The following is a 14,341-nucleotide window of genomic DNA, read 5'->3' on the forward strand; positions in this document are numbered from 1 at the left end:
GGTGCTGGTGTCCCCATCTGTTCAGTGTGGAAGGTCGTTTCATTTCTCGGAGAGCACCCGGAGCAGCTTTGCTGCAGGAACTAACTCTGTCCCTTGTTGAAACCAGGACGTGGGGATGAGTGACACGGCGATGACCTCTTTCCTCGGCTCCTGCTTGGATCTCCTTCAGACTTTGTTGGAGGTAAAAGGTGTCTTTTCACTCTAAACTGTCTGAGCTGCTAATTATTTTGAAACTCACTGGACTTACAGATATTCACTACAGGAATATTTTCATTGAAAGTTTTTACTGAAACCTAAAAATAGTGATATTTCTTACTAGAATTAGATTTGTTTTTTTTTTAAATGATAATTTTGGGATGGGGAGAACTAGAGGTTTGCACTTTCCTACTGGTGAGCTCTTTTTTTTTTTTTTAAATATATTTTATTGATTTTGTACAGAGAGGAAGAGAGAGGGATAGAGAGTTAGAAACATGGATGAGAGAGGATCATCGATCAGCTGCCTCTTGTACACCCCCTACTGGGGATGTGCCCACAACCCAAGTACATGCCCTTGACCAGAATCGAACCCGGGACCTTTCAGTCCACAGGCTGACGCTCTATCCACTGAGCCAAACCGGTCTTGGCTGGTGAGCTCTTTTTTAAAAAAAATATTTCTTTATTGATTTCAGAGAGGAAGGGAGAAGGATAGAGATCGAAACATCAATGATGAGAAACATTGATTGGCTGCTTCCTGCACGTCCCCTACTGGGGATCGAGCCCACGACCGGGGCATGTGCCCTTGACCGGAATCGAACCCGGGACCCTTCAGTCCCCGGGCCAACACTGAGCAGCACCAGCTAGGGCTACTGGTGAGCTCTTTAGATGAGATGCGTGCACGCTCTGACTTGTCCTATTCTGAACGCGGCTCTCCATTCTCAAACGCGCAGGCAGACGTCGGCCGGGATGAGATGCAGGCGCCTGACCTGGAGACTGAGGACGCGTGGCTCGCCGTCGAAGGGCCCATCTCCATCGTGGAGCTGGCCCTGGAGCAGAAGCCCATCCACTACCCGCTGGTGGAGCACCACTCGGTCCTGAGCTCCATCCTGTTCGCCGTCATGCGGTTTTCTCTGCGGGCCGTGAAGCCGCTGTCGCTTTTCGACAGCAAGGCAAGTGCCTCAGGGCCAGAGCCGCCTGGGGGCTGGGGGAGCGGGCAGGAGCGGGACCACCCCGGTGGGTCCTCTCTCCCCCATCAGACTCCCGGGACAGAGCGGGTGGCTGGGACGAGAGCCCGCGGCTGCCGGCTCCGCGGCCACTCTGCTCCTGTGGTCCATTTCCTTCCAAGTAACATGCCATTCGCCACAGGATTAGTTTTAATCCATATTCATGTGTTCTTGGTCTCTTCTTTCTCTTTAGGGGAAAAATGCATTTTTCAAAGACCTAACTTCCATTCAGTTACTACCCAGTGGAGAAATGGACCCAAATTTCATTTCTCTACGACAACAGGTAAGTCAGCTCTCGGGCTTTGTTTCTTGGGGAAAAGGGTGTTAACACAAAAACCTAGCTGGCCTTAAAGGCTGACCACTTACTTCCGCAGCATGCTGGAGAGCTAGTTTATCTTTACATTGCATCGCTTCTCGAGAAGCGCACAGTTTTCACGGGAAAGCCCCCCTCACGGGTATGTTTCACGGAAACATACTAACGGGGTGCCACTGTCTCCCTTCCAGTTCTTGCTGAAGGTCGTCAGCGCGGCTGTCCAGGCTCAGCACGCGGGCGCCAGGGAGAAGGACGGCTCAGACGCGGCCCCCGCCCCTCCCCCTGGGAAAGACCTGGAGTGGCCAGTGCTGGCCGTGGACCTGGCCCATCACCTTCAAGTCAGCGAAGACGTCGTGAGGAGGCATTACGTGGGGGAACTCTACAACTACGGAGTGGACCACTTAGGGGAAGAGGTAACAGCCTCTCAGGGTACTCACTGGGCTCCGGTGAGAAAGTGGTTGGTTGGAGTCAAGAGCCAGTCAAGTCTCCGTAGAGCTTTTTTGCTTATCCTTCTGTTAGAGCTTCTAGGCACCACAACGGAACAGAGTATTAAAATATTAACATTCCTGCTTAACGTTGAGTACAGTCCAGTGTGCAGGCCTGCTCTCTGCACAGGCCTCGCGGTCAAGAAAACACGCAGAAGCTTGAAAATGACTCTCACAAGTTGCAGTCGTACCAAATTGGAGAAGTGGAAATTTGAGTTGTAAACACTAAGCTTGACTGGGATGATATGTTGCTTGTACAGCTGACCCTTGAACAACGTGGGGGTTGAGCTGGCTCCACACGGTTGAAAATCTGCGCCTACTTTTTGACTCCCCAAAACCTAGCTACCAATAGCCTAGTGTTGACTGGGCGCCTTACCAACAACAAACAGTTGGTGAACACATTCTGCGTGTTACACGTATTACATACTATATGCTCTTGCCATACAGTGAGCCAGAGCAGAGAATTGTATTTCTCATGTTGTTCAAGGGTCAACTGTACACACGTGTAGCCACAGATCAGAACGGAGTGAGACCCCCGCCGGCTCTTACCTGGTTGTCCGTGTCCCCCCCCGCAGGCCATCCTGCAGGTGCATGACAAAGAGGTCCTGGCCTCTCAGCTGCTGGTGCTGACGGGCCAGAGGCTGGCTCACGCGCTGCTCCACACGCAGGCGCGGGAAGGCAGGGAGCTGCTGGCCCGGCTGTCCCCCACGCTCTGCACTTGGCTGAAAGCGATGGTGAGTCTGCTCGGAAGGAGGCCCCGGAAGTCTGCTTCCTTCCATTACCAGTTCAGGAAACAATCTTCATTAACTAGCTGACTTCGCTCTGAAGAAAGTGCTTTTTATTCAGGCGTGGATCACTGACGGGTTATTTTTGTGTCCTCTTTTGTAGGACCCCCAGGATCTTCAAAACACAGAAGTGCCAATTGCGACGACAGCTAAACTAGTGAATAAAGTCATCGAGCTTCTGCCGGAGAACCACGGGCAGTACAGTCTCGCCTTACACCTCATCGAAGCTGTGGAAGCCATAGCCATTCCTTCTCTATGACCCCCGTCAGCCTGTGTGACTAGACGTGACGTAGTGCATGGTTATTTTATAGTCAGAGCTGGGATTTCATGGAGGGAGTCTGTCTTTTTTTCTTTTTCTTTTTTTCTTTTGTAAAATAAATTTAAAAATATGTATATTACTTTTTAAAAAGTACAGTCCTGGCTCGGTTCCACTCCTTTGGTTAACACCGAAGTTAAAATATAAACAGATATCAATTATGGCAAAATATGAACAAATATCAATGATGCTATTAACTCCTTCTACAGATGTTTTAATGTTTATATCTAATTCAAGCACTTACGTAGCTTTATTGTTAAATTTTGCTATTTAAGATGGGTTATAATTTACAGATTATGTTCTTATTCTAAGATACTATATTTCATATGCAAATGTTACTGTTCTTGAAATATTCGTTGAAATAAGTAAATTTCAACGGTCATGTAAATACAGTCCCGTCAGTACAACTAGAGAAACGTCCCACTCACTCTCCTTTCATAGCTGTTAAAAAGATGTTTTTGTTATAATTTCTCACGGGACTGCCACCCGGAGTTCTGGAAGCTGACAGGTTCTTTTCCCAGAGGACAGCGACCTTGCAAAAGAGGAACTCGTTCAAGGTCATCATATCCATCAGAAGAGATGTTAGATAGAACCCCTGTCCTGGTACCAAAAGGACCTGCCTGTACTTGCCAAAATTGAGAATCTGAGATGTGAGAGCCACACACCAAAATTAATCATAACACAAGGTAAGACTCGCTTTTTGCCAAGAGTCAAAGGCATACCCACATCAGGTCATTGTAAAAATGTATTATCTTGTAAAACTTATGTTTAAAAAAAAGGGGCAAAGATGCTAAAACATTTAAGTCTAACTTTATTTTTCTTACAAATGTCTGGAAATGTCTGCTGCCGGTCTTTTGATCTGTTCTCGGGAACAGGGAGAAAAATGCTTCGTGACATTACAGCTTTAGCAAACCTACCTCAGAGCTGGTTGAGAGGATAAAATGAACCTCGTACCCGACAGTGCCTCGAGCAGTCCACGTGCTGAAGAGCTATTTGAGTAAAACCCAAAACATTAGCCCAAACTCTAAAAAGTGCTTTGAGCTCTACAGATACGGAGCGCTGACACTGGTGTGTCTTGGAGAGGAGCCATACAGAGCAGTTAGTGGTACCTGTCCCGGGTCACTGTTATTCGCGGCAGCTCATAGTGACAGAGGTCAGCGCTTCTCGTCCTTGTAAGAAACCACTTAGAGCAGCTGGGCAGGGCAGAGAAATATGTGCTTCAGGGGCGTGAAGAAAACTGTCCGATATGCCGAGACCGGTGTGGCTCAATGGATAGAGCGTCGGCTTGGGGACTGAAGGGTCCCGGGTTCGATTCCGGTCAAGGGCATGTACCTTGGTTGCGGGCACATCCCCAGTGGGAGGTGTGCAAGAGGCAGCTGATCGATGACTCTCTCATCGATGTTTCTGGCTCTCTATCTCTCTCCCTTCCTCTCTGTACAAAATCAATAAAATATATTTAAAAAAAAAAGAAAGAAAAAAAGAAAACTGTCCAATATGAGGGCATCCCAGTGTAAATGCTCTGAACTCCAGATCACATCCAAATAGGAACGCCCCTGTCAAAAACTCAGCAACTACCGCTCCATTGGAAACCTTGCAAAAGAGCAGTGCAGGCTGCTGGGCAGGGGTGCGGGCTGGTCAGTCTGAGGAGGCGCTGGTGCAGGGTGGCCCCGGGAGCTAGTCCAGCCTCTGCTTGGGTCTCCCCTGCCCCATCCAGATGCACTCCTGTGGTTTCCTGTGAGCAGGCAGCGTCACAGTCACTGTTAACGTTTAATCTAAGACAGGTTCTCCCTGTGATTTTCCTATATATTCTGAAAGTAGTGATACATTTTGGAAGCTGGTTAAAAATCTTGGAATTCTAGGCATTTTTAAAGATTCCATATCACTTTGGGGGGGTGGGGGAGACATAACCTAATAAGCCTTTAAGCTAATAAAACTGCTTAAGCTTATACTGGAAGGACACACCATCACACAGAACCGTAACAAATCGAGTCTCTAGTTAGACGCGCAACCTAAAACCCACACTCGGAATTGCAACGTTGAGTGCCAAGTTGTATGGTTAAGAAACAGGTATACAGTGTACTATTTCATCAAGGGCTTTTCACATCACCCTGATAGGCAAGGAGATAGCTAGGTGCAGGCCGGTCTGGCCTCCTGCACTTCACAGACACCGAATGTGTGCAGACTGACGGCAAGACCATCAGCAAATCGGTCACGAACTGCTTTACTGCCTCGGCCTGGACAGAAGCCATTGCCGCAGAAGTCTGCCTGCACACGGTCTGTAACGAGGAAAAGCCCCAAGTCAAGGAGTGAGGTTTGCTGTCAAGTGGCTGGTTCCGAAACAAAGGGCTTATTGCACTTAGCGCAGTTACTGATGGAAGCCAATAACCAGCAGCTTTCCTAGATACACGCCTGCCCCGCTCCCCTCCACCCCCCACGGCATTAAACAGGCCGTGTGAAGTCCCACTGTGATGCTGAAAGAATTAGCATTCAGTGATCACAGCATCTACATCCCAGGCGTGTTTAGACGCAGACTCCCAAGAGCCGGGATAAATGTAGAGTAAGAGGAACAGCGAACATCAGGCTTCTAAGCGCTTCCTTCTGTTGCACAAAGAAAAAAAACTAACAAACAGGCTCTTCTCCATTTCACCTTTGTTATAAAAATCGATCTTAGGTCAAAGTAAACACCGTTAATAATTAACTAGCTTCCTTTTTATATATATATATTAAAAAAAGACAATTAATTGCAATTTAAAACCACAAAAATCTCAGATGTTATTATACCAAGCTGATAGGAATATGACAGCCATCCGGTTGGAAGTGGCTGTGACTCACGTGGCTGCTAGGAGAAATGTCTCTGCAGTGCTGACAGCAGCAGGGAAAGCCCCTCGGCTGACAGGAATGGACCTGCTGGACTGAGCAGAGGGAGGAGTGGCTGAGTGGTCAGCCATCCTGGGGGTGTGACGGTGCCGAGTGGCGGGGGAGCCCTCTGTGGCCTGGCGTCATGTGCTGTACGTGCCAGTTTGTATGTATATGCAGGTCTGTACATACCGCTGCTTCCTGTCTGCTCCTTGTTGTGAATTTATGTATGATAGTGAAATAAACTTCCAGCTTTCATGATGTTTCCTCAGCATTCACAAATGTAAGTACGTACCGTTAAGGTTTTTCCCTCGTCTGTGGGAAGAACAGATTCACGGATGCTTCCATCCCAATTCAGCCACACAAACCAGCTAGCTCCACTGGGGAGGTGGAATGCACAATCTGTGCACCAACACCACTCCTTTTCCAGAATGCCTTTATTTGTCGACACTGTACAGCCTGAGTGCTGAGTCAGGAAGATTTGTACAATATAAAACGTTTCCTGCTCAGCTCACTTGAAGGTAAGCGGACTCAGTGCCCGTGTTCTGAGCGAGTCCACCCTGGATACCCCAGTCCCCATCTGCACATACGACTCTGCAGGTGTGTACACACTGTTTATCCAGCGATAGGAAACCTTAGCTCCCTTAACTCTGGCGCTCACCCTCCACCTAGCGTTGCTCCCCGGGGTTGTAAACAGTCCACCTGACCCGCGGCCAGGCCTGCCGGGCCGGGCCGGGAGCAGCTGTCCGCGGAGCGCGAGGCACTACTTCCCCCCGACGACGTCAGCGCAGCGGGGACAGAGTGTGTTCGAGGACTCGGCCGTGAACTTCCAGCAGCGAGGGCACTTCTCTTTGGTCGTGGGCGTGACGATCACCTTATACTCTGACTCCTCCCGGATGTCGCCACCTGTGGAGGGAAACGCGTGCCTGATGGGCCGTCACCGTTGGCTTGGCAGGTGCTCCTTGATGGAGCTTTCTCCTCCTGCCCTGGGGAAGCCTGTCACATGACATACGTATGTAGCCACGTCAGGATCGCACAGCTGCCGGGAACGGGAGGCTAACTGATTGCTCCCCAGCTCAGCTCCGGGTTCCACACCTAACTCAGGCAGGCAGCCCTTCCGGCTCCCAATCTGGGGTGGCGCTGATTGATTAACGTGGCTGGAAAGGCAGCGGATTTAAGAATTTTAAAAAGAGCCACATTAGAGACGGCTGCAGCGTCCCCACCTTTCTTGGTCTGGACGAAAGGACACACTTTCTCCAGTATGGGTCCACAGGACTTCCTCCCCTCCTCCAGGACAGCTAAGCAGTGGTGTGATTTGGGGCTACCCTGGACGTCTTATGCTGGGACGGGTGGGAAGGGCCGGGCAGCGCTCGGATTCCAGGTTATCACAGGACGGGGGGACACAAGCCAGACGGGAGTGAGGGTGCTGACAGCCACTGTGTCACAGGCAAGAAGGAAGCCCCTTCCATCCTTGGCGCCGCATCCCCAAGCTCATGGGACGGGACACTTGCAAGAGCTGCTTCAGAGCCTGCCCGTCGCCATGGCAGGTGCCTTCGGAGCACCGGCCCCCGCTGGACGCCAGTCCGTGCTCCCGTCACACCAGTCCTCCCCACCCTCCTCACCTTCCAGGTTGATGAGGAAGGTCCCTTTCAGCTCAGTGGTGTCGGCAGGCATGTTGGGTGCGTCCTGGGAGAGGAGTGTGGTCTGGGAAGCCATCATGAGTTCATTCAGCTGGGAGGTGCTGGACGTCTCCTCCGACTGCAGCATCTGCAGGAGCACGGGACAGTCATGTCTGAGCTCATGTCACCGCAGGCCGGGGACAGACACTGCGTGTGTGCGTGAGAAGCCCTCTGGTACCACTGCCTCCTGACGCTCCTCGGCTAAAGCACGTCAGTTCTCACTAGTGTGGAAGGTCTGAACTGGAAACGTCCAATCACACGGAGAAGCAGGCTCCTCCGAGAGAACCGCTGCCCAGCTCTCAGCCCCTCGGGCACCTCACCCTGCATCATGCTTCTGCCTGTAGGCACGAGGTCAGGGCACAAACTGACAGCACCGTGTGCACACGAGGACACTAACTGGGGCGTATGATGCCACTTCACCTTTTTCGTGGTGATTTCGATCTTCAAAATGCCTGTGAGCTAACACATTCCTTTTAAAAAGCTCATGAGAAAACAGGAGGCTCAAAGAGACTAATTTGGTTTTAGCAAATCATGCTGTTAGTAACTGACAGAACCAGGACTTCATGTGACAGTTACTTAGTGTAATTTCCAAGGAAAATATATTAATTTTTTTTCCAATATAAACGATCCAGACCAGCTGTATTTTCAGCTAATTACTCAGAGCTACTGAATCAAAGGACACGTAGGGACAAACCTAGTTCAGGCTGTGGGGCCTCGGCCTGGTCACAGCATAAATAAAGCGAAAGAGCCAGAACTTCCCAACCACAGAACGTGAGAATGTGGGCATATTCTCAATCCTCTCATCTTACCGACAATCTCATCTACCAGCTACTTCAAGCCTCAGTTCCTGACCAAGTCCAACTTTAAAAATTTAAACTGAGCTTACCAACCAAATGAGATGGTCATTGTTTAGAAAATTTGACAGAACTTTGGAGATAAAGAAAAAAAACAGGGTGAATGCTCTGAGATCGCATGACAATCTGCTGGAACAGATGATCTTTCTCCCAGAATTCAAGAAAAAAAATGGAAATCTTGTTTTGCATTTGTTTTGAATCTGAACCACATGGACAGAAATTCTCAGAGAACTACACCATTAACACAAACTCCCGATTTCTGTGTCTTCTTAGGCCACTGCCCTGGATTTACATGTCATCTGTCATCTCAATAGCCCTGCGGGCTGCATTTCAAGCGAATCTTGATTATACCTTCCCTGTCCCAATATACAGATTTTTTTTTTAAAGAACAAATTTCCAGTGGAAACTGATACCAACACCATTTCAGAAGCGACAAATGACTGCTCACCTCGATGATCTCGAAAAGCAGCCCCGGCTCGATGACGATGGTCACCTGGTACTCGGCGGCATTCTTGCCTGGGATGCTCCCGAGGAACGAGTCCCTCATGGCGCACGCGCTCTCCATCGCTTCCTCCAGCCCCGGCTTCTTCCAGACGGAGCTGGTGGTGGTCCAGCCCGTGCGGAAGACACTCTTGGGTTCTTAAAACAAACACACACACTAATTTGCATCTGTTCTAGACCAGTGTTTCCCAAAGTGCGGTACGCGTACCCCCAGGGGTACAGGAAGAGTCTGGTGGGGGTACGCGTTGCACCGGAGTTTGGTGGGGGTATGCACTGCAAGGTGCTTAGCTGCGCCTAATTCTACGATCTCATGGGGACGAGGGGGACTCAGCGTTACGAAAATTACAGGAGGGGATACACATATGTCAAAAGTCTGGGAAACACTGTAATCTAGACTAAACCACTGAACACTAATCATGGGAAATAAGAACTGTTATTTAAGTAACCATGGGAGGAAATAGTACGGAGCTATCCTAAATGTTTGCCAAACATTTATTTACATGAACATTTGGAGATCATGCTAAACCTAAATAAAAGATAAAATATACAGTGAGATCTCAAAACAAACAAACAAACAAACAAAAAACCATGCCTAGAAGCAAAGAGAACTATCCCAACAGCAACAGTTGTTGTTTGGGGGTGGTCCTATTTATAGTTTCTGATTTCCTATAAGTTTAACCCATTCAGAGGGAAAAAAGCTTATAAAAAGCACTATATACAACCTTAACTGGTTTGGCTCAGTGGATAGAGCGTCAGCCTGCGGACTGAAGGGCCTCAGATTGGATTCTGGTCAAGGGCATGTACTTTGGTTGCGGGCACATCCCCAGTAGGAGGTGTGCAGGAGGCAGCTGATGGATGTTTCTCTCTCATCGATGTTTCTCTTTCTCCCTCTCCCTTCCTCTCTGTAAAAAAAAAAAAAATCAATGAAATATATATATATATATATATTTAAAAAGCGCTGTATTTTGTTGTGATAAAATTTCATGTTTCTGACCTTTATAAATATTTAAGGGAAAGTGATTTCTCAATGCCACTGAACTGCTAAGGTTTCAGAAAGCATGTCCGGGCCCCCGAGTACTCCCCCCACTCCCGCACCCCCACCCCACCCCTCCACAACAGGTTCCGAGGGATAGGTGTGCCACCCCGTCACTCACTCGGGGGGCCAGGGCCCTCAGGGGCAGTCACACCCACCTCAGCCCCTCTGTCGTGCAGGGAGCACACGCTGCCCTTACCTTGAATGTAAGGCACGTGCTGGAACACCTCCTCGGCCAGGTGAGGGAGGATGGGCGCGAAGGAGCGGGCCAGGACATCCAGGATCTCCGCCAGCGCGGTCTGGCAGGAGCGGCGCTTGGGATCGCTTGCCTTCTCACAGTAGAGCCTGCGCGGGCAGCCTACTCAGCGGCCGCGATGCTGTGGCTGCCCGCGCGACCTGCCCCAGGCCCCGCTCACGCTTACCGCGGCTAATCCGAGGGTCTAACCACCTTCGCATTCGAGAGTCACAGCCTCTGTCCTGCACGTTTCCCCTAACACCCTCCACTGCGCGCTCCTCCCCCCCCCCGGGGTGCCCAGCACCTCAGAACCCTCTCAGCAGCTCTGCCACCTCCAACTCCCTTTTCCAGGCGATAGAGCCTGGACTGCTGCGTTCAAGGACAACCGAACTAGTAAGTTACCTGGGGTCTTTGAATGTGGCCCCTACAAGGCTGCCTGCCCCTGTGCTTTATAAACCCCAAAGATGAGCATCATATTCTTGACCATGTATATCCCACACGTCCCGAGCACGTGACCGCTGCTCTTTCATTGTCATAACCACGCCAAGGTGGCATCAGCCGCCCCCTGTTAGGTAAGCAGATTCGGGGACAGGCTGCCCCAAGCCACAAAGCTAGGAGGAGGCAGCCCTCACTCTAGAATCCACCTTGGTAGCCGCCCAGCTGCCCTCCTGCTCCCGCTGGGACGCCCAGCACTTGCCAGGCGGAATAGGCGAGCTGAGCTTGAGTACCTGACTGCCCGGCCGTACGTACCTGTCCTTGATTATGCTGAAGTAAAAGTTGGAAAGTTCTCGGGTGTAAAAGGCTTGTAACAGCCGAATGACTTTCCCGAAATCATACTGTTTATAGGAATCGTCGATCTAGGGAACAGAGGCAGAAACATTCAAGCTGGGATAAGCAGGTGGACGTGCAAGTGGTTAGTCAGATGTGTTCCTTCTGGAAATACGTCTCAGACAAATACAAAAAAGGGCGAGATGCAGAAGCTCTTGGGGGGTGGGGAGCCTCCCAAGCATCGTTTCTGGTTCAAACTCCACTGCTCCAGTCTGTTCTGGAACTGACAGAACACTCGGTAAAGGGAAGGACCCGGTTTTAAACGTTGAGACCACTTACAACAGCAGCGTGCAGCTACCATGGCTGCCCCATTGGTGCCTGAAAGTGAAACTGGCCAAAAATCTGACCTCGGGGTGCGTGGAGGCAGCCACATTTCTAGCTTCTGATTAAGCACAAACTATCTGTTTCTATACAAATGACACGATAGCTTAGAAGACACAGCAATATTCGTTTCAGTTATTTCTAGACATTGAGGGGTGTATCTACAGGTAAATACAGTGCAGGCCTATTCCTTCCTGTCATAGAAACACTGGTCTGGGGAGAAGATGTTGTTTGAGGATATGTCTGGGCCTACTGGAAAGAAATCGTAAGATTTAGGACCGTAGGTTCAAGATAAACCTAGGAGCGGGTGGGATTTATCCAGGGTACGTAGCTTTTCTCAGGGCTGCAGCGACAATTTCTAGCAATTTCCTTGCCTGCGCCTCGGATTTCACCGCATACCAGTGCCAGTATTTCCACTTCCCAAACGCTGAGCGATGCCCACTCACCTTCCTGGCCAAGCCCTGCAGCAAGTGCAGCACGTACTGGTCCACGACGTACATCTTGTCCACGGGGACGGAATCGGTCTCCGGGTTGAAATCAGCCACGTTCCCCAAAAGAAAGCGGAGTGTGTTCCTGAGCTATTGGAAACAATAAAAAAAAAATGTCTGAGGCTTTTACGTTCTCACTGAAAAGTTCTTTTACTTCTATTTCTCTGCAATTAGGTTTTATCCAACTCATGTTCCTTGCTCAATGGGATACTTTTTAAATGGCATTCTTAAATAAGACTACAAATGCAGAAAACATGAAACTCATTTGAAGAGCCCAGATATAGAAACTACCACTAAGATACACTCAGCATGTACCTTTTAAATAAGGGGAAGTAATATCTCCTTTTTTAAATTTTATATATATATATATATATATATATATATATATATGTATATATATATATATATATATGTTATTATTATTATTTTTTTTTTTACAGAGAGGATGAGAGGGATAGAGAGTTAGAAACATCGATGAGAGAGAATCATCGATCAGCTGCCTCTTGCACACCCCCTACTGGGAATGTGCCCGCAACCAAGGTACATGCCCTTGACCGGAATCGAACCCGGGACCTTTCAGTCCGCAGACCGACGCTCTACCACTGAGCCACACCGGTTTCGGCGGGAAGTAATATCTTCAATGTCCAGACTAGAGTCTCCTTAACGAAGAGATGAACTGTGCTGTGACCAGCGCCTGTGTAAGGCTATGTTACGTAACATGTGGGCTGAGCGGGGCTTAGGGGCAGTTTGTTGCAGGAATGGATTCTGTGGGGGGGGGGGTGAAGCACACTTGCTGCATTGTCTCGGCAGATTCTGTCTTTGTTTACAATGTTAGCAGGCCTGTTAGCAAAAGTGGTTGCCATTTCAAATAAAATGCAGCCTCCACAAAAACTGGTAGCACAATTTCGCATATTATGCTATATATTTAATAAAAAGAGTGTGTAAAAAGGATCACTGTTTCAAACAAACTGTACTGGATATTTGTCAATGCCCATCAGACTCGCAGTGCCCACAGAGCGTGCCTGCCTTTGAAATAACGGTCTGGGGAACGTTTCCGGGGGGAAATAGGACGCACGGGCTCTGACCTTGGAGATGTCCTCTCGGGCGGCGTTCAGCGCGGAGGGGCCCAGGGTCACCTCGGCGAAGACGTTGGACTCGGCGACCCACCAGCGGAGGACGTCGGCACCGTAAGGAGGCTCTTTGCTTTGGTCCTTTCCGTGGAGGGAAAAGCACGTTCAAACATAAACATGGCTTTTATTTCAGCCCCAAACCTTCCTGCTATTCCCACGCACAGTGTCTGAGCACAGGTGAGCGTAGAGACCTGTGCTGGAATGAAAGGAGGCTCCCTCTCAGGGGTCAGGCTGCCTCTGAAACAACACAGGGAAGGGGCATGTCTCCTGCAACCCCATTCACCATGCAGATGCTGACTCCGCCACTTCCCGGTCACGGTCACGGTCACGGTCACGGCGAGGGAACAAAGGCAGCTGCTGCCCAGACACAGAGCCGCGCCCGGATGTCTCCGTGATGGGGGAGGGGAAGGGCTTCTGTGCCCCTCAATGTTCCCTAGCAACTCCGTAACCAGGGAAATGACTACTGGCCATTAGAGGGACAGTGGAAGGCCAAAGAAACAACAGTCAGTGATTTCTTTTATGCAAACAACTTCAAAATAAACCAAATTAGCAGCAGCCCCAGATTTCAAGTTCATCAATGGCGTGCTTTAAAGTGGAGAATTTCCAGGAATAATGAAACATGCATTTAGAAGTTGCAATTTCATTTTTCTTTTCTTACATCATTTCCATTTAAATGAAAATTACAGTTCAGAGCGCAGACAATTAAAAAAAAAGGTAGCACGGTTCAGGATCTACCTAGGGATTCAGACCAGATATGGGTCTAAAAATGCCAAAATGCCAGCCCTTCCCTTTTTAAAAAAAAATCATATTACTTCAGAATCTAGTTTTAAGACACGGTAAGGCATCCCCTATTCGTATAAAAGACAGGTTTGTTTTTTTTAACATTGAAATGACTACATTAACGGTTTTGGGCCTTAAAACCATATAAATTGAATGTTGAAAAGCCACCTACTTTTCCTCCATTGATGACAACATCAGGATCAATGACATTCCCTAGAGACTTGGACATCTTCTCTCCCTTTTCTCCAAGGGTGAACCCATGGACCACCACTGTCCTAGGAAGGCAGATCGGCTGTTATAATAACCAGCACAACTATCACGATCATTTTGAAGATGACCTATCGCTTAAAAAGAATATATTAGTTTAACCCAAAAATGGGATTTTTCTGGACAGATTATGTAGGAGAGCTTTTCTTGAAAGTCGAATTTCAACAGCTCGTTTATGACTGTTAAATAGTAAGCTCTCTACTTATACACAGAAAAGATCTTGATGTTTACATTCCCTAAGTAAGCATTTCCTGAGCATCTATGATGTGCT

At 48.9% G+C, this 14,341-nt stretch overlaps 2 protein-coding genes across 2 annotated transcripts in view; one reads left to right on the forward strand and one right to left on the reverse strand.

The window, feature by feature from the left end:
- Positions 1-5,813, forward strand: part of RAB3GAP2 (RAB3 GTPase activating non-catalytic protein subunit 2) — a 50,093-nt gene extending 44,280 nt beyond the window's left edge. Inside the window, exons 30-36 of the mRNA XM_036453585.2 lie at positions 107-181; positions 927-1,145; positions 1,393-1,482; positions 1,704-1,925; positions 2,573-2,731; positions 2,886-4,325; positions 4,580-5,813. Coding sequence (XP_036309478.1) covers positions 107-181; positions 927-1,145; positions 1,393-1,482; positions 1,704-1,925; positions 2,573-2,731; positions 2,886-3,041 — 921 coding nt within the window. The 3' untranslated portion in view covers positions 3,042-4,325; positions 4,580-5,813. The remainder of the gene's footprint in view (positions 1-106; positions 182-926; positions 1,146-1,392; positions 1,483-1,703; positions 1,926-2,572; positions 2,732-2,885; positions 4,326-4,579) is intronic.
- A 563-nt stretch (positions 5,814-6,376) lies between these two features.
- Positions 6,377-14,341, reverse strand: part of IARS2 (isoleucyl-tRNA synthetase 2, mitochondrial) — a 30,433-nt gene continuing 22,468 nt past the window's right edge. Inside the window, exons 16-23 of the mRNA XM_036453586.2 lie at positions 13,976-14,078; positions 12,979-13,104; positions 11,852-11,983; positions 11,007-11,113; positions 10,221-10,366; positions 8,936-9,126; positions 7,577-7,721; positions 6,377-6,860 (exon numbers count right to left, since the gene is read on the reverse strand). Coding sequence (XP_036309479.1) covers positions 6,718-6,860; positions 7,577-7,721; positions 8,936-9,126; positions 10,221-10,366; positions 11,007-11,113; positions 11,852-11,983; positions 12,979-13,104; positions 13,976-14,078 — 1,093 coding nt within the window. The 3' untranslated portion in view covers positions 6,377-6,717. The remainder of the gene's footprint in view (positions 6,861-7,576; positions 7,722-8,935; positions 9,127-10,220; positions 10,367-11,006; positions 11,114-11,851; positions 11,984-12,978; positions 13,105-13,975; positions 14,079-14,341) is intronic.

The sequence above is a fragment of the Pipistrellus kuhlii genome, unplaced genomic scaffold (genome assembly GCF_014108245.1).
Source record: "Pipistrellus kuhlii isolate mPipKuh1 unplaced genomic scaffold, mPipKuh1.p scaffold_m20_p_25, whole genome shotgun sequence".
Lineage (NCBI taxonomy): Eukaryota > Metazoa > Chordata > Mammalia > Chiroptera > Vespertilionidae > Pipistrellus > Pipistrellus kuhlii.